This window comes from Vipera berus (genome assembly GCF_964194415.1).
Source record: "Vipera berus genome assembly, chromosome: 3".
Lineage (NCBI taxonomy): Eukaryota > Metazoa > Chordata > Lepidosauria > Squamata > Viperidae > Vipera > Vipera berus.
This window is the reverse complement of record NC_138204.1, coordinates 127,923,193-127,948,185: the sequence shown is the minus strand read 5'-3', so window position 1 is coordinate 127,948,185 and position 24,993 is coordinate 127,923,193. Positions and strand designations below refer to the sequence as shown.

At 36.0% G+C, this 24,993-nt stretch overlaps 1 protein-coding gene across 1 annotated transcript; it reads right to left on the bottom strand.

Moving 5' to 3' along the window:
* Positions 1–509: 509 nt before the first annotated feature.
* Positions 510–22,453, bottom strand: CLPTM1L (CLPTM1 like). The gene is made up of 17 exons (XM_081326151.1): positions 21,866–22,453; positions 19,947–20,047; positions 17,977–18,166; positions 17,265–17,410; positions 15,356–15,434; positions 13,463–13,580; positions 12,168–12,262; positions 11,825–11,909; positions 10,502–10,605; positions 9,252–9,317; positions 8,546–8,596; positions 6,689–6,771; positions 5,798–5,832; positions 4,759–4,814; positions 4,614–4,658; positions 3,616–3,731; positions 510–2,738 (listed from the first exon to the last, which is right to left on the bottom strand). The coding sequence occupies exons 1-17, from the start codon at positions 22,046–22,048 to the stop codon at positions 2,654–2,656; spliced, it is 1,638 nt and encodes a 545-aa protein (XP_081182277.1). The 5' UTR covers positions 22,049–22,453; the 3' UTR covers positions 510–2,653.
* Positions 22,454–24,993: the final 2,540 nt, after the last annotated feature.

The following is a 24,993-nucleotide window of genomic DNA, read 5'->3' as shown; positions in this document are numbered from 1 at the left end:
CTCCACTTGGTCCTAAGGCCATCTCAATACTATCTTTTCAGCTTCAGTTTCTTCCGTTTGTCAGGTGAGGGTACTGGTTGTACATCAGTAACTTCCTTGCAAAGGGGCAAGGTATAAACATTCAAGGCTTTCTCTCTCTCTCTCTCTGTTAGTGTGTGTGTGTGTGCAAATTCTAATAATTCATACAAGTGAACTTGTATGGTAGGTGCCATGATGGAAAAGCAGCCTCTTGCCTTTTCTATTTAGGCAATGCTATTTATAATTCTCCCATCCTTGACACGTTATTTGCAAATCAGAATGACTGTCCAGAGGCTGCTACTTCCCATTTTCTAGGAAAGTCCAACTTTCAATTGCTCCCTGAAATGCATTTCCAAATCAAAGGTAATGTGTGAAATTTCCACTAAATCGATTCTTCTCAGCAGTATAATCAGAATCTGAGGTTGAGAAATAGCATATATGGTGTGGATGTGTGTGTTTATATATATACATATATATATATATATATTAACATTTATTGCTATACAATGTGGAGGAAACAAACATAACTGAGACGATGAGAAAGTAACCAGATCTCTCTCATATTACCAATAACATTTCTAATTAAAATTCAAAAACTATTTTCATGTAAATCACATAGTATTTGCATTGCAAGTCATTTAACCAAGCAATTATATTTTGTAGTTTCCAACATGAGCCAAATAAAATTGTATTAATAATTCTCTCAAGATATTTTATATAGCTGGAATCTTTTAAAAAATGCATATGACAATATTTCTTCCATTTAATAATTTAAATTCTGCTGTAGATAAATAAAAGTAAAATTAGCAAAATGAAAGCTTGGGAGTTAATTGACACATGGTCAATTCATGTTGATCCAGGCTAAATTAGTGATACTTTAGTCCCATCATTAATGTTAAATTAGTCATCATTTATTTGCTCTATTAATCTGAGAGGGATTGAATATAATAACTACTTTAGACTGGAATCAACTCATTTTCAATAAACAACCCTAATGATCTAAAACCTGATATTATCTTGAGAACTAAGTGCCAGCAGATTTCTGGAACTCTAGTGGGGAAAATACACATGCATATTGAGCAGTATTGAAAGCAAAACCTTTTGGCAATAAAGTTACTACAGTATGAAGCATACTCAAATCTCATTCAAGTCAGTGGCCTTAAGCATGCACAGCTAGGCACAAAATGGCAGCCCTATCTCCTCTCCCCCACCATTTCTTAATGTGGAATACATGACCCCACAGGAACTCTTGATTGTTCTCCAGTGTTCTGTATTTGAAAAGTAAAAGGCAATTCCGTAGATTATATGTAACAATTGTATGGGAGGCAATGGGGATTAGTCTTGAGAAAAAAAACACAGCAGTTCTATTAAAATTCATGCCACAATCTAAATGGTTTTTTAAACTTGCATTTTGAGCATGCTTAAAATATATTTCACTTGAAATATAAACATTATTTGATTAATAAACATAGCATCCCAATTTATAAAAAGGCATGTCATAAAAAATTTAGGCCCCTGCACCAAAACAAAACATGGCAATTGGGCAGTTACAATTTCCTTACCAGTAGAGTTTGAACTGATTTTCCTTTATGAATTTTTCTTGAGATCATTATTTTCTGCCTGCCTTTTGCTTCAGACCACTCTTCATTATAATTTACATTGTTATAGAATGAAAAAGGTCTACAGTCTCCCTGCCGAAGTATCATTGGCACAATAGTGTGTCATGCAACTATGTATTTACATTCTTCTAAAAACATGTTTTTGACTGAAAAAGTAATGACTTCATCTTAGAAAAAAGATCCTATTTAGTGGAATCAGGAAATTCCAATTTTAGGATTGAACAAAACTATGTGTGTACCAAAAAAAATCCATTCCCCAAACTACAGAATACTATTTGACTTACTGGTATGCTAAATTTTTTTTAAAAGTTACACGCTTTGCATCCAGGACCAGCTTAGAATGGTTCGAAATATACCATTGAGAGTACATGTCTTCATATGGTTGCTGCCACAATTAGGTTCATTTAAGAAGCATAGCTGACATCTTTAAAAAAATTAAATGCTCACGTCAGGAAATACAGTACAAAATAAGGGGCACTTTCCAGCCAACCAAATATATCCTTGATTTCAAGGAGTGCGTGAGGAATGTACCCTCCCTAAAATCATAAAAAGGCTGGAACATGCCCAAGGATTGGTCCAAAACATTTTTTACAGAAAGGTTTGAAAGTGAACGGCAGGTCCTTGTCAGTTTGTTACCTTTTCATAATCATTCACAGTACGTTCCTCTTGTTCATAAACTGAAGAGCAGAATTTAAATGCACCCCCCCTAATGTCAGCTGTTAGAGGGTTCAAGACATTAAGCATAATGGACACAAATGTTTATGCAGAAACTGTCAAAGCAATTCAAAATGTTAACCACCTGACAAATATATTGGCAGCCTTGTTGAAACCCAAATAATAATTTAAAAAAAAATTCCAAAGGTAATCATAACATATTTTGGCAATGCAGATGATACAATGTCCATGACATTCTATCCCAAGCTCTGAAGAATACTCATTTGCTTCATCTCTTTATAAAAGTCAAACAGCATATGCAGCCAGCATCAATCCAAAGAATTTCCTAGTAATATCTTAAATTATTCTTTGTGGGGTTTTCTTTTCAGCTTCTCTTCATAAGATTCTCCATATTCATTCACTCTGCTCTTATCCACAGGATAAAGCCTTAGGGTTAAAAAGAAATTGTGACATTTTCTTAATCAATGCTTCTGTTTTTTTGCTATTGTTAATACATATATATTTATATGTCTTGAAGTATATACAAAGTGCTTCGTTAACACGTTGTGGTCTAGCTAAAATATGCCGCAAATGACCAATGCTATGTTGCTACTGTAAGCAAGGAATGTTGCATGTGAAGCAAGAATGATTAAAGTCAGTAAATTAGTCTTTCTTTATCCTATCAAAGACATAATGTAAAAGCCTTGAATGACTAAAGCCATGCCAAGTACTGGTGGTCAGTATTAATAGGTCCATTTCTTAATCTCCACTGCATATAGCAGATGGTGGCTTGGAATGCAAGAGAAATATTTGGCATAGAACATGAATTAATGAATGAAGTGAAAGAAAAATTGTTAGGCTGTTATCTAAAGAGAACAATGTAATATATTTGAATGATGGTGCCTGAAGTGGAGTTGGTTTGATGAAAACAGGAATAGAAATGAAGGTGGTTATTAGGAATAAAAAAAATCTAAAAATATATTTTAGAAGGCTAAGTGTCAGCTAGACTGTTGAGGATATGTATGAGAATAGGAATCCATAAGTTGATAGCTGAATGTTACACTTTGCTGAATTGTGATAATGAATGGGGAAAATTGTGCAACATTCTGGATAAATAATTATTTGATAGCATCAATGAAGGTTTTGTGAAAAATGGATAGGAAAATAAAGAGACAAAGAGATGAAAGAAACTACAATACACAATCAATACACGATTTTCTCAACCCTGCATGATATACAAGGCATATCTATATTTTCTCCTGGCAGAAGAACTAACGCTAACCATCTAATTAATGAGAAGAAATTTAAAATAAAAAAAGCGTACCATCTTTGGTAAAGGTACACCAAGAACACCACATCATCTCTAAAGCAAGCCAGCCGATGAGATGTTGGCATTGTAATAATAAATGCAAAAATATCATCAATGAATGTGTTGAACGCCTGTAAGTAAGAGACAAGAGGATGCAGCTTGTTTAATGGCATGTAAATGTGTTACTTAAAATAAAAAAATCAAGCAAATTAATTGATTTTGATGACACAATATTTAAACAGAATAGCTGAATTGAAGGTAAAAAGGTCAATTTAAAGGTTACAGAGGGTCTTTCTCTCCAATAATGAAAAATGTAGGTTAAATCTAGAACAAGTGAAACCCATATGCAACATCTAAATGATTTTGTAACTTATCCTTAGTAGATTAAAAATATCCTTAGTATGATAGGCTCATGACTCAACAAGCTGACTTTAGCAGTTAATAGACTCATTCAACTTGCGAGCCATAGGGTTAGGGTTAATGGTGCTTGATGTCTTTTCCCCACTTTACTAATGCAACTCCAAGGCTGGTCAGTAAAACACTGGGCTTTGACTGACCTGATGGGCTAAATAATATCACAATTATTAGAGATGCTAATGCCATTATTAATTATGCAAGATTAATGTAATGTAATATAAGCACTGTGCTTACAAGTCATGTCAACACCACCTTGAGATTCCTGTGCATGTGGCCAAAAGTTCCTCCAAGTCTAGCTTTTCATTACATTCTAAGCTGGTCTTCCTAAGAGTCTTAAATCTAAAATTACTTATTAGGGAAACTGCGAAATAAAACTCTCCCAATTATTTGTTTCAAATCAGGCTATGGACTTTACAATGAATATAAGACTTAATGGTTCTCTATATAAACTATACTAACAGAGTTATTGCCTAGTAACTTTGTGGAATATTTTTTGGTAATACCAGGCTGGCAAATAAAATTCCAACTGTAGCTCAATTTTCAAGTAATAACTAATGGCTCAGCAGCATAAATCTTAAGAAGCAAAATTAACTTACCTTGTATGTAAATGCTTTCCATGGCAAATGTGCAACAGATTTCATCTGGAAAGAAAGAAAATAAGAAGGTCATAAAATATATATTAAAAATAGTGAAGGTTGGATTAAATAACATATTACAATATTGGGTTCAATTGTTAATTACCTTATAATTTACAAAAAGCTGTGGCAACATAAATAGAAATCCAAAAGCATACACTCCTGTTGGAAGGGGAAAAAAACATTAATTGTTGGTGTTATAGAACAAAAATAAATATCCATTTTTATTTCCTCCTGCTTTTAAACAGTAGGAGACACTAAGTGCCGCGCAATTTAATACTGAGCTTTTATTTCAACTTAGGTTCTCACCCTCTCTTATACTGTAGTTCATTCTAGAAATTTAAAATGTTTGGTTCATATTATTTTGTAAAAATGCATAAGAACCCTACAAAATTTTAATTACAGATGCATTACATTAATATTTGAAGAGAGATTAGGTTGGAGTGGGAAATTGATGGACAAAAAATTCCCAGAAAAATTAAATGGCAAACTGTGTGTGTTGTGGGTGTTTCTCTCTCTCTCTCTCTCTCTCTCTCTCTCTCTCTCTCTCTCTCTCTCTCTCTCTCTCTCTCTCTCTCTGTATGAGAGATATTTATAGAGCCATCCAGATCATATATGTGCATACATTGAGAATTCAGCTTGATATGAAACAGACTTTACTTTATAATAAATTAGTATAAATGTACAGCTAACAAATAGGAAAAAGGTAGTCTGCTTTGTTCTACTAGTAGCAAATTTAAAACTGAAATTACAGGACCAGCATTTCAGCTTTATTCTACCTCTTGTAGTCTGATACCAGCCTAATATATTAAGTTGTAGACAGTTAATGCAAATAAATGAAATGGCTTGTGGTCTTAGCACACTTATGTGAATAGTTCCTTTTTCCAGATCTGGCTGCCTCTGTTGCTATCCCACTAGATTAGAGCATCCCAGGACCTAATACTGGAATTGATCTAAATCAAGATGGATTATATCTGTGGTTTCCCCCTCCCCCAAATATGCTCTGAAGCAATGTATGATAGCAAGAATTTAAGTACAGCTATTTATAAACACCCACTTCCAAAAATACTATGCCTCAGCAACTTCTTTTGAAAATACTTTTAAAGAACTAGATTTAAAGAAAAGCAGTAAAAACTCACACTTACCATTGACAAAACTATTAATTAACCATGAATACCAGCTTATGAAAAAGAAAAGGAGCATTATTTTCATTATTGATCATTTAAAAAAACAACAATTAACACATAAACGTCTTTCCTCACTCAAGTTTTTCTGTGCACTTCATATAAAGCACATGCAAATCACGTCATGAACACACAGAGACAGATGTACTGTATATATGGCGTTGAACTGGAAGTCAGGTACGATATTTTTAATATATAAAAGTACAATATATCACAACCTCCCACCACTTTAGCCAAAATATTTACATAAGTAATACAAAGAGAATGGTAAAGTAGATGAGAACAAAAAGTAAAAATAAATTAAAATTAATATAGAACTATTTATGTTCATATTTATATTTATATACTGGCAGCCTCAGTCATCTACATTGATAGATGGTATCTGAGAAAGAAGGCATCTCAACTTTAAAAAAAGCCCCTCCATTTTTTTAACATTTGCAAAAGTTAGTTGTTTAAATGTAATTAGTTTAAGAAATTCCTGATGACTAGTTGAATTTGGCTTTAAGCCAGAAAAGTCTTAAAAAGTTGCAATAAGTATTGGCCCAATGTTGCACAAGCAGGGTTTATGTTTTTTAGCATTTCATCCATGCTTATTCCTGTAATGACCATTTTCTGATTTAGCAGCTTCAGAAAAGAAGTTGTAGGATTTGCTATCAACTTTTAATAGAAAGATTTAGAAGGCTTTGATTAGAAAAGGCAGTGTTAATTCTGAGAAAGAAGCATATGTTATAAGACGACAGCTGTTGAAAGTAGACATTTTTGAACACTGTAGGATTTTTTATTTATGCTACCAAAAAAGTAACATAAATCTTATCATGCCTTAGATTTTTAAAGTAGTGTATAGCAGCTTACCTTTTGTACTTGATATTCAACAAAGAGTAAATTGCACCTCCAATACACAATGGATATAGCAAATATGACAAATATTTCATAGCCTGAGTGACAGAAAAAAATAAAACTACATATAAGTATTCATCCTTTTTTTTCAAATGGCCTCATGGATTATTCCCCTTTCACCATTATAACAGCACTTCTACAGAATAATTTGGTATCCTGAGAGGTAAAGGCTGATGTATATTTGGATTCCAAGATCCAACATTCAATGAACTACATCAAATTCATATACGGTATATTGATAAGTAAAAGCTGGGCAAAAAGAGACCTCATTAGAATAAAATCTGAGCATTTAAAGCCAACTCTTCCATCTCAGTAGTAAGATGGAAGTTTTGTAAATTTCAATATAAAAGACCAAGAATGCAGAATACCATTATTTAGAATAAAAAAAATACAATTTCCATGTAGTACTAAATATTTAAATACATCAAGGGTTCTATCCACAGAACCAAAATTAGAAGAAAAAGACCATTTTTCGAACAGATATATTTTTATAAAGAAATAATTTGAATCAAATTTAGTTTCTATGCTGGTGTTAACCACAGTTTAGCCCTTAAATGACTAGAAAAATGTACATGATCCTAGGACTAGAAAAATGTTTGTCCTCCTATTTTAGGTCCAGGCTAATTAATGTATATGATCACTTTCAACTAATATTACTTAAATGATTAGGTACAAATTATACCTAGACAGCAATCAGCAAGAATTGCTAAATCTATTTTTATTAGTAGTTTTTAACTTTTCCTTTTTTGACATTTTGATTGGTTCAGAATTGTAATTGCCTGGCACAGTGTAGATACTAACACTGGATTATAATCCTCTGGATAATTAATCATTAAGATCCAAATCTTCCGTTGTGGGTTAGTTCAGATAATTTTCAACAGGGAGCCATATTAAAAAAATGACCTTGGAATTCTATCTGGAAAAGGTAAACTAGTGTTTGTAGATATCACTATTGATTTTTCATCACTACAGAATTCTTTCCACACAACAATTTCATGGAGTTTCTCTAACTCTTATAGGATGACAATTTAATTGTCCAATAGAGCAGACATGTCAAACACAAGTCCCAGGGGCCGGATCCGGCCCGCGAAGTGGTTTCATGTGGCCCGCGAAGCCATCCTGGAAACAGTGAGGGAACGGCCCCCACTGCCTTGGCCCTGGCCCTGAGACCCTCCTTCTGCCAGAGCCCCTCAGATCTGTCCCACTCCTGCCCAGGCCCCCATAGGCACCCTTGATGCGAACGATGTAGAGCTGGCCACGCCCACCCAGTAGGCCATATGTACTCTAGCTATGCCCACCCAGTAGGCCACGCCCACCCTGGCCATACCCACCTGGCCCCCTGAGGGCAACTGCAATGCTGATGCGTCCCTAAATGAAATTGAGTTTGACACCCTGCAATAGAGCATGTTAGGCTACTCACATGGTCATGTGATCAAAATTCAGTTGCTTGGCAACCGGTATGTATTTTTGACGGGTAGCGTGATCTACTGTGACCCTCTTGACAAGCAAAGTCAATGGGGAGGCCAGATTCACTTAACAACCGCGTTACTAACTTAACAACTGCACTGATTCATTTAACAACCATGGCAAAAAAGGTTATAAAATGGGGCAAGACTCACTTAACAACCATCTTGCTTAGCAAAGAAATGTTGGGCTAATTGTGATCATAGGTCAAGGACTGCCTTTATAGTAAAAAAAGCATGCTTTACTGCTTCTCAGTTGGATTCTGTAGTCAAATCAGTATAGATCTTTAGCATAAAAATTTCACAAATCAATAAACTTAAAATAATTCTAAACATAAGGTTATTTTACCTGAGTATCATATTCCTCAGTTTTCTTCTCAGACTCAGTAAATGCCCCAAACTACACAGAATATAAGAATTAATCAGTATAAATCATTTTACTTATGATCCCAGACCTATAAAACCCAAATATAAAATTTAAAATACAGGGGGAAACAAGCCTAAAATAGTCAAGATACCACTGAGCTTCTGCAAGCTGGAGCTAGTGCTAAAAATTTGGCAATCTTTACAGTGATTATCTAAGGTAGGTCTTGCAGAAGACATACTGTTAATTCTTGACCAGAAAGATAATTAAGATTTCATATAATTGGGTTTATGAGTGCCAGACTCAATGGGTGGTACAATGTTTAGTGTAATAATGCATGTATTAGTAACTCAGTGTATTTGAGCAGAAACATACATTGTTATTACACGGGAGAGGTGTATATTTGTCTGCAGTCTCCATAATAGGCAGCGTATTAATTTCATTAAGGCTTTAGTTGGGCCATCCGTGTAAAGATTTAATTCCAAAGTGCCAGGTGGTCTAATCACATCTCACTTTGCACAATATTACACTACCATATGCAACCTCTTCCATTCTGTAGAGAGACAAATTTTGCATATATCTAGTAGCCTAACCCTTTCCAGACTGCAATATACTTAAATCTATTCCAGATGAAAATCCAAAGTTGTGAACAGATTGAGTAATTAACATAACATTTTAAAAAATGAAATACCTTTACTGCTGGTATGAGACCATTCCATTCAATTGTCATTTTCAATGCTTTCTTCACTTTCCAAAGCTGGAGGATAAAATGTAAATTCAATATTTTAATGTACCATATTACAAATGTCTCATTGTACAACCTGATTGTGATATTTAATTATAACTATACCTGAATTCCTTGGCATTGGCATTTAATCCTAACTTTTGTTAACTATGTTTTGGAAAGAACTTGAGTTGTCATGATAGTTTAACAATGACCGCATAACAGAGAAACCATATACTCAGCTTTGCTATTTCTATATACGTGATTCTACAATAAAATGGAATGTATGATGTTCAGCCTTTAACAAGAGTACTATTGCTTAGGACTTCACTCACTCCAAAAGCAAAAACTTTACATATCAGCTCAATTATATTTAACTAACATATAATAAATATTTTCTTTTGGTCTTATGGTCAAACCATAAATATAGAAATTTTAATTTCTCAAATGATTCTTATAAAGCCATTCCACACTTGTTTTCCCCCCCCTCTTATGTGAGATCTATTGTGCAATAAGGTTATTCTGTGGATAGAACATGTAGCTGCAGTTACTTTTGTGACTCTGAGGTATAGCTAATGTAGTTTATAGTATATATTTTATACACGTACTTTATACTTATATAAGAAGGCAAGGCTCAAAAGAGCAAAAGATATTAAATAAATTAAAGTCTTTCAGATAACTAATACTAAAGACTCAGGAAAAAAAATCTAGCACAGAATGTGCCTCAATTGTACGTTTAATTTTAAAAAAGCTCTTAAGAAAATGAAGATACACCTAATAAGTTTGTGAGTAATGGATGCTGGAAATCCCAATAGCGAAAAAATTGAACTTCTTTGCTCCTGCATTGATCTTGCTTTCTCTGTATGACCAGGAAGACAGAATTATGCAGAAGAGCAGGAATGACAGCACGTACTGTACAAAATAGGGTTAAACATGCAAATAAAAGATATGCACCCCATCAAACAAATCAAGTAACTGATCTCAGCCACTTTTTTTCAGATCGTAGGATAGAATAATTGACATATCATTCAACTAATTTCCACCATCATTAGCTCAATTCACAAATCAATTTAGAATGCAAATCACTTGCAACTAAGCTGGTTCTGACCTATTAAAATAAATTTAATCATGACAGTTTAAATCCTTGCATTCTTACTAAGCTGCTTTGAGAACCAATCTGTCTGTACATATCACATGTAGAGATAATGACAGCTCACCTCAATCACTGCTCCAATACCAGCTGGAATCAGCACCAATAAGCTTGTTTGTTCATCCAACAGAAAAAGAAATATGATCACAGTACTGAAACATCGCCAGAGCACTGCATGAAAAGAGTTCATGTTAGTGCACTGCGGATTTTAGAAGACTATGTTGGATGCATTTGGATATATTTGAGAAAAATATCTTACTTATTTTGAAAAATAATTTCAGTTGGAATCACAAATATCATTTTGTTAAACTATGGTTTTCTAAACAAAACATAACCACATTGCACAACGTACTAAGCTACTTGGCAAACTGTTAACGGCTAGCTTTAAACAACTAAAACTCTTTTTGGCTAGCACAATCCAACCTAAAAGTTTGGATAATTATAGTTCTACGTTTCTACACAAAACCATCTAACAGTATTCAGTATCTAGCATTCTTTAAACCTAGAATAAGAAGAAGCACTGAACAGGATGTTAAAATTTGGACCACATCTTAAGGCAAAAATTGTAATCCAACTGCAATTTTTTTTGGCCCATTGTATTTCTTGTTCTAGACATGTTGGCTAATAACCAGACTTTAAAGATGCATTCTTCTAGCAAGTTTTTCCCTTCCTATAAGCAACATAAAGTAGTGCTGCAAGGAACTAGTAGCAGGGAGTATGGTTACAATGGGGGCACTGCAGTGGAAATGAACTAATGGTTCCCACATAAATGATGATGGGATTTGATAGCTTACCCTGAGAATTTGCCTGATTTGGGCTGAACCTCTCATCTTCCACCACTTAGGAATGGCAGCAATGAAGAACACAATCCTAATGAACAGGATTTGCCATTCCCAGAGTGGAGTGTATTATAATTTTAGAAGCAGTATAAAATTCTGCTTTCAGTAAGCATACCTAACATTGAGTGAAAGCCTATAGGAGTGAAATAAATCCTTAGGGAAATAAAACAATGGAGAGGGACTTTTCACAATAATCTTTCAGTATATTTGCTGAGAAAGCACAAAGAAAGCAGGTCAGGACCACAGCATGATACTTTCTGTGGGGGCCCTGCCATTTAGAACATTCTAGTCTCTGAAGCCTGTTGAGTGACATCTGAAAGTACTAGAAAAATCAAATTAAGACAATACTGTTTCGACACGGTTTTAATCTATAGGACTAGTGGAATATTATCTAACCATTGCTATAATCCTTCATATGGGCCCATGATTTTACAACAACCATTTAGAATGTTGTTTAAAATTTTCAGTTATATTTTCTTGGAGTAAATGCCTGTGTGCCTTGTTAACACTGGAAAATAGCAAGGAAGCATGTAGATAAATATGCTATTTACCTGCTTTTGAAGACATGCCAATCATACTCTTCTTTTTCTTCCAGAAGCTGATGTCATTTTTGAATGCAAGGAAATCAAAGAGAAGCTGCAACATAACACCCACCATTAACAGTTATCGCTATTAAAAAAAAAACTAATGTAACAACAGTTTTAGAGCTGACACAACCTTGCAGCTTACTACAGTTTACTACACTTGATCAGATATAACTGACAATATTTCAGGATGCTGAAAGAAGGAAAACAGTTTCTCTTTACAGTGTCTTTTTCTACATCAATAGAATTTTATATTACCTAGATGCATATCAGTATTGTTATTATTGTCTAAAACATATGATCTGCTTACATGGAAAGCTGCAACAAAGAATGTCAAAGCAAGAAAATAGAGGTTTGTATCCACAAATATTCCCTTTACTTCGTCAGCATCTTTTTCTGAAAAACCTAAAAGAATAAGCAGAAGAAATATTTGATCATAGAGATGAAACAAATGTTCCTAGAAATTTAAGTTAAATGTAAAACAATAAATATTTACTATTTTGTAAATACTAAAATAATTCTTGCAAAGCTTTATTAAACACATTATCAGACAGTATTAGGCAAAAAATAAAAATAAAGCTTCAATAGCATTTATTTATGCCTTTCCCATTTGCAGACTGACATCCAAACCAGAAATAGTCTCACTGTACATGTTAGCAGGTGAAAGAAAGCTGGGATGCTTTATAGAGCTTCTTGACTTCAAATTAATTTTCATAATATTGAATCATAAATTCAAAATACAAGTAGTCCTCAGGTTACAACACCAACTGGGACTGGGATCGCTGTTGCTAAAGTACAATGTCATGATTGCATTGCCTAGTGAGGGCAATCCGGACAATCCCGGTTGCTGTAACCCCAACATACATACTACTACTACTACAACATACTACTAAGCTTGTAAGCCGCCCTGAGTCTTCGGAGAAGGGCGGGATATAAATGGAATTAAAATAAAATAAATTAAAATACATGGATCATTAAATGGGAAGCAGCAGGAGCCCCAAATAAGGAGTGTAAATGTGTCATGGGAGGATAAAGAGGTGTCACAGCAGGGTGGGGGAGGCCCTGGGGGACTGGCACAGGCTGCATGTGAGCCAAAAAGGGCTTGGGAGACCTGGTGCAGACTGTACACACATCACTGGAGGTTGGGGGAGAGTTTGGGAGGCCGATCACAGGCTATGTACAAGCTAACGGAGGCCTGGGAGAGCGAAGACTATGCATGGGGATGGTGCTGCAGGTGGGAATTGACTTACTGGAGCAACTTACAATTTTCCCTGCTAGCTTCCCTATTGACTTTGCTTGTGAGAAGCCAGCAGGGGGAAGTTGCAAATAGTGATGTTGTAATTGCCAGCTGGGCACCTCAGTGCCTGGATCATGGTCAAATGACTGCAGGGGTTCTGTGATGGCTGGAACTTCAGGGACTGGTGGTATGTCCATTTGTTCAGTACCATCTTAACTCTGAAGAGTCACTGAATGAATGGATATAAACTGAGGAAAACCTATAAAGATCCAAATTTAAAGAAAAATATCATGTGGAATTCCTAATCAAAACCAGTTTATCAAAGGGGCCGCTGTATTTCCATGAATAATCCAGAAATGGAGGCTTACCAAACTGCTGTAGAGAGTAAACAGCGTCTTGCATATGAATCCAAAACCGCAGTTTTCCCAATGATATTTTATCATAGGACACTGTAAGTGGAAGTTCTGTTGTTGAACGGTTTATAATCTGCATTAGGTTTAAATATTTCACAAGATTAATAATAAACTGGATATTGCTTGAAATACTCCTTACCAGTATTAAAGAGTTAATAAAAATGGCTAGGTTCTAATTATACATCCCCCCCCCAAAAAAAAATATTCAAAAGAAAAACAATATTTATTCAGAAATGTTCCTACATAATATTTGTGAAATCAGTATTGCCTAAGTGTTATTTTGCAAATAATGATTATCATTTCTGGTAGAAATTATATTTAAATTATTTAAAGTTCACCAAAGAATAAGAGAACTATATATAAAGAACAATTCAGTGTATTTGGTAAAAACCCTTCCATCCATCCCTGCATCCATTCCTTTAGCTGCCAACTCATGCATAGCTTACAAGGATTAAAACAATTTAAAATAACACACACAGGGCCATCTCATGGGGGGGGGGATCCACAAAAAAGTAAGAATGTGCTCAGATTCAATAATAGGCTCATATATATTTAAGCCCTTGCCCAGTGCCTGAGGGGAGAGATAGGCTTGGGGGTGTTCTTTTGAAGGACGGCAGAATCAGGACTGGCCAGATCTTGGGTTTGGGGGAGACTGGTAATAGAGAAGATGAGAACTCTAATTCACAATTTGCTAAAGCCATGTTTTTAATACTATACATTTCTTATTATTTTAATCTGCACTATATAATAAGCATTCAAAAATAAGCACATCGTTAAAACAATTTTCCCATGAAGAAAATGTACATTTTGGACTTTTTCACTTAGAAAAAGGGAAGCTATTGTGAGTGGGAAGCTATGAAATTAGCATAAGGGTAGGTTTTTTTTAATCTCCCTCTCATATAAATGACTGCATGAGCCAAGATTAATCAAAATTTTGACCTAAAGTGCACAGATACACTATGGAATTCAATGCCAAAGGTTTATTGGTCTGGGACCATAAAGAAATATTTTCATTTGCATACCAGTGTTGTGGTACTTGCCAGCTCAAACTTTAATGGCAATAAGGTACCAAAGGTGGTTAGCCTTCCTATATAAAATGCTAGAGAAAATTGGAATAAATCCTGTCACCCTTATACACTATTGTGGAGTTTTCACTTAACATTCGGACTAGGTAAGATATGACAGTAGCATACTCAGGCTGAGTGTCCTACTTCATATGTTTACACTTATAAAGTTCCTCTTGCACATATTCTGCTGTACAAAAGAAAGATCAGCTCTAACATATTTTCACTTTGTAGGAGATATATGTTCAATGAGAGAAGCAGATTGCTATTGGGGCTTATGGATACTGAATTAGAAGAGACTCATGAAAAAATAATTTTAGATATGGTAACAGCAGCAAGATTATTATATGGACAAAGATGGAAGGGTATTGAAACTTTCACAATGGAGGAAGGGATAGTAAAACTCTCAGAATTAGCAGAAATGGAAGAACTGCCCTGTTAGATTAGGGAGAAAACAAGTGCTTTTTTAAAAAAACTGGAACCCTTTTATTGACTTTGTTTTTAAAAAAGAAAAAAACAAGTGAAATATTTTATGGATTTAATGATTGCAAAATATGAGAATTCAATATCAGCTGAAGGGATTTCTGGAGAAGATAAAAAGGAGGGGAGATGATGGGTTTATCAATATCTATTAAAGAAAAGGTCAGAAGTCATTATTTTTTCATAACTTTTATTTTCTTTCCTTGCACTCATTTTTAGATTTGTCATTTACTTTATATAAAATTATTAATAAAGATAGAGAAGCAGACTATTTAATTTTTAAAAAATCACAACTGTTCCTTACCATTAAATCTTTCACTCTGTTGCTCAGCTGATCAATAAATAATATTGGAAGATAGTGCACTGTCTTGCCCAATTGTATCCTGCATTTTAAAAAATATTTATTATAAATATATTGGTTTTGACACAAAGATTTCCATCCTAAACAAATAATTTTACAATGTGTCTTTCAGAAACAGGTGTCCTTGTATATCCTATGTTGTGTAAGAAGTTTATAGACTGAACATATACAGGTAGTTGCTCTTACACAATGACCATTTATTCAGGTTCAAAGTTAAAAGAGTGTTGAGTGAACAGATTGACAACTGGTCCCTGAAGATTCAGCTGTCACAGCATCCTTGCAATAATGTGATTGTGATTCGAGCATTTGGCAACCAGCACGCATTTACAGAGGCACAGTGTTCAGCAGCCAAGTGATTGCCCTTTGCAACCTTCACACGTGGTTTCTGATGAGCAAAGTCAATGGGGAAGTCGCAAGCTGTGGGCACGTGATGGCTTATTGACCCGTTGTTATTCACTTAATGACTGCAGCTGGAACTGAACTGTCATCGTAAGTTGGGTGGTGGTCACGTGATTTTTCATTTTATGACATTTTATGATTTCATTTAATGACAAGGTTGCTGTTTCCAACTGTGGTTACTGAGGACCACAGATAGACCTCAATTTACAACAGCTTATTTAGTGATCGTTGAAAGTTACAATGGCACTGAAAAAAGGGACTTAGGACCATTTTTCACACTTAGGACTGTTCTAGCATCCCCAGGGTCACGTGATTTACATTCGTATGCTTGACAACTGGTTCATATTTATGACCATCTTTTGCGACCTTCTGAATAAGCAAAGTTAGTGGGGAAGCCAGATTCACTTAACAACCATGTTACTAATTTAACCACTGCAGTAATTCATTTAACAAATGTGGCAAGAAAAGTCGTAAAATGGGACAAAACTCACTTAACAAATGTCTCACTTAGCAACATAAATTCTGGACTCAATTGTGGTCATAAGTTGAGGACTATCTGTACTTAGTTGTTCCAGTTTTTGGACCAAAAATGGAATTTTCTATCTGGATCAGTACATGTGGAAGGTATGAATATGGCAATGAGGTCTGAGAGACGACTGTTTTCATAAGAGACCTGAGTTTAAGTTCCTTGTTAAACATATCTTCTTGCAAGCAAATAGTGGAAGCTTTACATCAGGGGTCTTCAAACCTGGCCCTTTTATGACTTGTGGACTTCAACTCCCAGAATTCCTGGCTAAAAGGGCCAAGTTTGAAGACCCCTGCTTTACATAGTTTAGCATGGAATAAACTCTCAGTTTACATTAAGTGATGCAATGAATTTTTATACATATCCCAACTTCTTTCAAGTTGCTTAAGGCAACATACAAGATACTATTCTTTTTTTTAAATCATCAACATCTGATGTAGTTTAGAGGAAGAAATATGTCATGCTTAAGGCTGTCTGAAATCTGGAAAACTTAATAACTAATCAAAGGTTTGAATATGAATCTTTATGTCTGAATAAATAATATAATTATCTTACTACTACGCTAGGCAGCAATAGTTTGGGTTACCTTCAAAGCCCCCAGAAGCAACACAAATGCTTTCGAAGAAAACTACCAGTAATCTGAAAATGAAAAATGTATTGCAATAGCAGCATTTCCCAATTTTGGCATCTTCTGGCTTAATGTATCTGGAGACTGTCCAAGTTAGGAAGGCTGCACTAATTTAGTTAGTAATTTAGTTTGCTACTTTGCATACATGTTGCCCAGAGACAGGATCTTGGACGCTGGAGAAACAAAAATATGGGCCCTCAGTGGTAAAATATTATTTGCCCTTGTTGAAAGTCATGATATTAAAGACAATTTTTTATACTATGTGGACTTTACCAGAAGCAACATTATTATTAGCTTACATTTTCATATATCTGTGTACATCAGCCGGGAGAGAGGATCCATCAAAGACAAAGTCTTCCACCATAACATTTAAAGTCAATCTAGATCTCCAGTGTGACACAGGCTCATCTAGAGCATAATTCTGCTTTTTTCCTGCTTCAATTTGCTATTTAAGAAAAAAAATATATAAACAAGATTTAGTATGACTTTGCAAACACATGTGCTTGCAACAACAGAACAAAACTATCATTTTAGTTATTTAAACACTAAAATCACTTATCACTAAATTTCTCCTTGTATCTAGATAAATATTACATTTGAGAGAGAAATTCAAAATCACAGTAATAGAGGATTCACTTTACAGTACAAACGTCTATAAAGAGAGAAGCAAAAACTCAAAATACGTTTTTTAAAATCAAAGCAGATATTGAATTGGCAGGTTCAGGATAGATGTGAGAAAGAATTAACTTGAGTACATTTTGTTACTATTGAAAAAAGCATGTTTTTTTTTCTAAATTGAATACAGAAAAAAAATGATAGAAACCACTTTGATATTTCACAGAAAATCTCTGCCGTTTTGAGTGGTTCATGATCTAAGCAAGGCGATTTGTAGCTTACAGAAATAAAAAAAACCACCCAAATTCCTATGAACAATACATCAATTTATTTCATTTGTTGATCTTTTAGATTTCAGGAATCCCCCCCCCAAAAAACAGGGGAAAATAATCTCACCTGGGTGATAGATTCTCCTGTAAGAAGATTGATTTCCTCTGGTTTAGGTACCATGTACGTAGTGAGAGGGCTTACTATATGCACTTGCTTGCCATCGTGCCAAGGCAGAATTCCAGCATGATGAAGGAATATGTAAGCATATAATGTCCCATTATTTCTTGTTTTCTTTGGTACAGAAACATTAACTGTTCTAAAAAAACAAAACAAAACATAGTTTATAAAAATGCTTAAACTTGGTCATGGAAATAGGGTAAGTTCTTATCTGTTTAATTCCAAAAGTGAATCACTAGCCTTTTAAATGTCACCAATAGACTTTTCTTCCTTATTTGAAAACTTTCATAATTAGGGTTGAAGTATTTTATAGACATAGCAATCACAATTTAGCTTAGATATTAATTAAGCATCAGTGGGACCTGGGCAGCAAATAGATATAATAAATAAATAATAATAATAATGTCACATAACACCCCAGATTTAATTGTCTATAAGAAAAACAAAAATGTGGCAGTACCTGGAGACAGCAGAATAAAAGAGAAAGAACTGGAGAAAATCACAAAATACAAAGATTTGCAAACAGAAGTAAAATGACTGTGGCAAAAAAAAGCAAAGGTAGTAAAAATAGTAATAAGTGCCTTGGGTGCAATTCCCCAAACAACTGGAGCACCATTTGAATATTATTGGTATTGACAATCAATTGCAAAAGGCAGCTTTACTTGTATACTTTTAATACCATCAAAGAACAACATCTGACTATTCCAGGTCCTTGGGAAGGACTCAATAGGTGGATAAAAATGCCAAATCCAAACTAAATATCTGGCTGACTGTGCAACAAACCATAATAAATTGAACTATTTTGAAGTCATTAGAATTTCAATTGGGTGAATTTCAAATGAGTGACTTTGGGCCAGTCACTCTCTCTCAGCCCATCTTACCTCACAAGGGTTTTGTTGTGGGGAAAACAGAATGTGGAAGGAGTATTAGATATGCTTGCCATTATTATTTTTACAAATAATAACAGAGAGATTAAGAATGAAAATAAAATACATACATTTGCAAGTGCCACATTTGATAAAAGCACAAAACCATTTATAATTCATACAGAGGCAACTTCATGTACGGTAACTATCGAACTAAATGGAGCTCCCCAAAACTTATGCCATTTAATAAAATGTGTTAGTCGGAAAAGGTGCTACTAGACTCCTTTTGATTTTTTTGCCACCGTAGATTAACATGGCTCTCCTCCTACAACATTTTTTTTTGCACTCCAGCAAACACCATACTTATGGGCCATTACAGTTATCTCCCATTTTATTTAAGTCTTCAAAGAGCTAACAAAAATATAAAACTGCTTTTTCATATAAATAAATGAGAAATAACTGGATGGTAGCTGAGAACTGGAAAAAATAGCTACTTTCAGTTTTGGAAGAGACAATAGCAATGCGCTTCTGAGATATCTGTCAAAGTCTACACTGTATAAGAAGCACTATTTTTCATTTTGTTTCTTGCTTAAGGAACAGTAGTGGAAAAAAATTTCTATCCATTCCATGTGATAGAGACAGAAACGCAGGAGTTAGCAATGAAAATAAAAATAAATTTTGTTATTTAATTTAGTTTATGGAAAGTTTAAGCAAAATATCATGTGTAAATCCAGAATAACAAATAACCTTAGTATTACATTTGAAGGACACTTACTTTGAACTAAATTCTATCAATTAGGCTTATTTCTCATAAATGTGATTAAAACTAAAAGGTCAGATTGTTCTGATATCTTGTAAGCTTTTTGTAATAAAAAGGAAAAAAATATGACCTAGATTTTTTTTCATGAAATATACTGACCAGTGGGTAATAGGCATTTCTATATGATTTAAACATGTTAATACAGTCACTAATATAAATAGGGATCAAAATTTGATTTGAGATGGGTACAAACGAGATCTTTTGAAGAAATGGAACAAATAAATTCAAATTACCTTTCAAATTTAGTTTCAACATCAAAATTGTCCACATTCAAAACCAGGTCAATGTTATTTTCAGTGCCTATGTTTGAGCGTGTAGTTGTGTAAACACTTAGCTGAAACAGAAGAAAGACCATTAATTTATTGCTATTTTGCTGGAGAGCTTAAAGATTCCTGCCTTAATCATTCTGTCTTTTATGTTGAATATCATGTTTCCTCATACACACTGCCACTAATTTCTCTCCCTTCCTCAAAATTGACATGGTTCAGTCTAACTAAAAAAAATGAGATTTAAAAATGCATACAACTTCCTTCTCCTTAATTCGAGCCAAGCCTCATCAAGATGAAAGGAATCCATTATAGTAGTCAATTCACTGTAGTTTAGCAAGCACTTAATAAGTTTCCTATATGTGCCTACTGCAGATTGACAAGTAATAAATCATAATATATATGTTCCATCCAGGGCTTTTTTTCTCATAGAACGCTCAGAACGGAGTTCCGGCACCTTTTTTGGATGGAACCTTGTAGAGTAGGCAAGGCGGGTTGAATGACATGTGAGAGTTCCGGCACCTTTTTCTTTTACAAAAAAAGCACTGGTTCCATCTATAACAATCTTTTCAGAAGTGTACAAGTTGTACAGTCTATTCAAATCAAAGATATCCCCCCATCCTTCCTTGAAAAGGTGGGAAAAGAACAAAGCACAAAACATGGAAAAGTTGAAAAAAATTCAATTCATGAAATCACAAAAGAGAACTGACTAGTGCTTACCAAAATTTGATGCTCCCTCCAGATTTTGTAGAGAAGGAGCAACTGCTATAGGTTGTAAGCTGATATATTTAAGTATGCCAATACATGCCCATGTAGTACATCTTTTTGTTTATTGAACATATGTAGTTCAAATTAATGGACCAATGGAACAACATTGTAGTCCCTTCAAAGGCTACAATTTTACATAAAAGAGGCACAATTGTTGTTTCTTATCCATCTATTCCTCCCAGCAATTGGCAGAAAAATCTTACTCTTGGAAGCTAAGTAGAAAAAAAGGTACTCAGCTACCATATATTGGAAAAAGGAAAGACAAAAGGAGCCTTGGTGGAGCAGTGGGCTAATGCCTCCTTAAGTAACACCAGCTGCCTGCAATTAGTGCAGGTTCGCATCCCACCAGGCTCAAGGTTGACTCAGCCTTCCATCCTTCCGAGGTAGGTAAAATGAGGACCCAGATTGTTGGGGGCAATAAGCTGACTTTGTAATAATGCCGCTTGGGGTGTGTGTGAAAGCCCTAATAAGCAGGCATATACATAGAATGAAGGCTACTGCTAAGCTTGTAAGCCGCCCTGAGTCTTTGGAGAAGGGCGGGATATAAATGGAATTATTATTATTAAAAGGCAACATTCAAGTGTGCCATATGGCAAATAGCCATAACTTCCCCATACAATAGGCTAAGATAATCATAATCATCATCATCATCATCATCTATTTTCATGTCTAGAGTGATGGGACTCTGTAGACCAGTACGTCCCACAACAAGGATCTGGGCAAAGTACTGACATTAACACTGCACTCTGAGATAATCTGCCTACTTAATGCCTCCTGGGATCATGGGAAGCGACACTGGATTAAATAATCTGTAGAATACTCTAGCAAGGCCCTTCCAATTGCAACAAAAGGGGCTTTTTGCTTCATAAATTTCAATTGCAGCACTAATCTTCCATGTTAATTACAGTTTCTTTTTTTAAAAAAGACAACCCAAATCCGGTCTGTCAAAGTTCACCTGCATCTCCAGTCCAAAGGGGGGGGGGGAGAGAGCAATTATCCCGCTCCGCCCCACCCCAATCACGAAGCGCCACTGCATCACTGCCAACAATTACCGCTCATTTGCTGGTAGGACTCAGGTGGGAAGAAGGGGGGAAAAAAACGGGGGGGGGGGTTCTCACCTGGAGCTTGGGCCGCCGCGCCAGGTAAGGCCGAATGCAGCCGTCGTTGCTTTCGACTTCGTGGACGGCAGCGAGGCAGGGCCGGGTATGGACGATGCCGTACATCACCCAGCAGGTGTGCGCCACGTAGACGGCAAAGAGCCCCACCGCCAGCCCCGTCAGCGAGCTGCGCCTCGGCAGCATCGCCCCCCAAGACCAGCGCCGCGGCCGCCACCGGCATCGACTACCCAGCACAGGCAGCAGCGCACGACACCGAGCGCTCTAACTCCGGGGCCGTTGCCCGAGGCGAGAGCCGTCAGCTCCCCAGCCGCTTCCCCTTTTTCGGATCTCCCTTCTTTCGACAACGGAAACGAAGCGGCCGCGCGGAGCGCGCTGGGAAACGTAGTCTCTTAGAGGACAATGGAATCCCCGGGCGAGCATTTACACAGAAAAAGGTCAGCCTGCAACGCGAGCGTTCCCACGTGAGGTCAAGATTCTCGCCTCCCTCCGACCCTAACTTGGCAACTCTGGAGTGGGTGCTTGACGTGCCAGAAAGGATCCTTGGAATAATTTGTTAAAAATTTATGTTCTTTTAAAGTTATAAAATATTCGACCACTTGTAAAATCGTCTCTTGTTTAAAACGAGGGTCCCCCCCCCCGCAGCCATTAGTTGTTGCTGCTCCTTATAGTACGGGGAACTTTTTTTTTCCCAGCCTCGATGCGATAGCTCTAGTTAAAAGGGTATTATTTCCAACTTTCTTACGGGAAGCATTCCAGAAAGATATGCCCATTTAGTTTTAGTTTTCTATGGTGTGCTGCGTATTCATAAATCGGAAATCAAATCTGAAATCAGGAAGGTTTTAATATGAGCTGAAGCTGTGGTCTCGCAATGCATTTTAAAAAGCAGGTGTATTGAGTCTCAGGTAACAACTCAGTCAAGCTTTGTGGTTTACCGTGTTATCCTAACAATCCTCTGGAGCTTACCATAAAATTGGTATAGTGGGTGATAAGTGTGTTGGACATGCTAATATCGTAAATCTTAAGCTTCTTAAAATTAAACAGACACAGCTCAAAGATGGCACTAGCTGTGGAGAAGTGAGCAGTCATTGTAGGAGTGATTCTAATAAGTTTTTTAAAGGTTCTTTTTAGTAATTGTCGATTCACCCTCACCATGAGCATGTAGAAGCATATCTTATTTCTAAATCCAATTTGTGACTTAAATATAAATCTTTTGATCTATGTGTAAACTTATTTAGGATGAATCAGTTATTAGTCTTTGATATAATGTTTAGCTGTGTAACACAAGGCTGAGTCAGAAAACCTCACTAAGGAGTACACATTTTTCATTTTGCAATTCCCTAGTTATGCACTACAGAGGGACGCGGTGGCTCAGTGGGTTAGGACGCTGAGCTTGTCAATCAGATGGTCGGCAGTTTGGCGGGTTGAATCCCGAGTGCCACGTAACAGTGAGTGCCTGTTACTCGTCCCAGCTTCTGCCAACCTAGCAGTTCGAAAGCATGTAAAAATGTAAGTAGAAAAATAGGGACCACTATGGTAGGAAGGCAACAGTGTTCCGTGCACCTTGGCGTCCTTGGACAAGCGCTGGCTCTTTGGCTTTGAAACGGAGATGAGCACCGGCCCCTAGAGTTGGAAACGACTAGCACACATGTGCGGGGGAACCTTTACCTTTGTTATGCACTATGCTTTAAGCTGACCTGAAGCAACTATATTTTGGGGCTGTACAAAAAAAATAATTATTTAACTTGTGACAAGTATAGTTACAAGGTCCACATGGTGGGAACCGAAATAGCACTTCTTTCAGTTTACAGGGAACTGATGGTGAGGGAGGTGTACAGTGGTGGTGCAATTTTTTTGTTTCTGTATATTTTGAAAATGCAGCTTTTAAGACAACCAAACATGATAAATGTGTCATGGTTACTGTTCTGTACCAGCCTGCTACCGGCCCTGCAGAAAAGGCAGGGACAACCCCTTTTACAAGAAGGCAAGAGGCTGGAATTAAGCCTGCCAAATTTATGGATACAAAAACAAACAGAACAAAACACGAACCAAGAAACAGCTTTTCAAGCGGTTGCCTTCAGCAAACCAGCCCTCCCACGCATTCCCCTTTTATACAGTTCAGGGCGTGGCTTCTCTCTGCCTCCTTCTGAGGTGCCCCATTGCCTTCCTCTGTTTACTCCTGATTGACTGCCTCCTGTGTCGGGCGTCCTTGAACAGGGCCAGCTGTGGGTCATCTTCATCCACGCTGTCAGGCTCACACAGCTGGGTCTGCGTCGTGACCAGGTGAGAGGGGCCTGGCTGAGGGCTCTCATCAGCAAGCTCTCCAACCCCCTCAGCAAGCTCTTCAACACCCCCTCCTCCTCTGAGTCGTCCGACCCAACTGCCGAACCCACAGGCTGACCCTGAATCACAACAGTTACCAACTTGTAATACATACCTAATTAAGCAAGATTACAACCAACCTACTTACCTCCCCCCACCTGTTACAATGTTGAAATGAGGCATCTGTTATAGGAATTTTAGGAATAGGAATAGGAATTTGATCATAACTATTTAAACTATCCTCTCAATATTTCATTTCAGCCTATTTGCTTTTCTTGTATTATTTATGTGGAACAACAGAAATTTTAAAGAAATTTCCTTTATTTTATAACCTGTTTCATATTTCAATATTAAAAAATGCACAAAAACTACAAAATATTTTCCCCATTTTTTAATTTGTATTCACATTCAAAATTAAGTTTACCAGAATCCAGTCAAATAAAAAAAAATCCAACCAGGTTAAAATGCCCAGTGATGCCACGATGCATAATTAAAATCTTGAAAAGACCTAATTCTTGTAAACAAACACGCAATTTATTTTAAGGAAATCAGTGTCTCACAATGGTAAACCATAAAAGCCATGATTATTTTGTTCCTTGGCATGGTTCAGTTTATAGCATTTTACAATTAGAAACAAAGACACATAACTCTACTCACTTGACAAAAAAATTACAAAAAAATTGCTCAAAGTGAGGTATTTCCTTTAGGAAATTAATGAATAGTGCTGATACCAGATATAGTCAGACTGTATAAACTTAAAGGACACTGTACAAAAAGAGGAATTATTTGAAAGGTTACTTCAGTAAAGA

Excerpts from the sequence above, each read along its gene's own strand:
- CLPTM1L (XM_081326151.1), bottom strand. The coding sequence starts at position 22,048 with ATGCTGCCGAGGCGCAGCTCGCTGACGGGGCTGGCGGTGGGGCTCTTT. Across the intron at positions 4,815-5,797 it reads AATTAATAGTTTTGTCAATG|GAGTGTATGCTTTTGGATTT; the intron begins GTAAGTGTGAGT and ends CCCTTCCAACAG. Across the intron at positions 2,739-3,615 it reads GTGTACCTTTACCAAAGATG|GCTTTATCCTGTGGATAAGA; the intron begins GTACGCTTTTTT and ends TTTAACCCTAAG.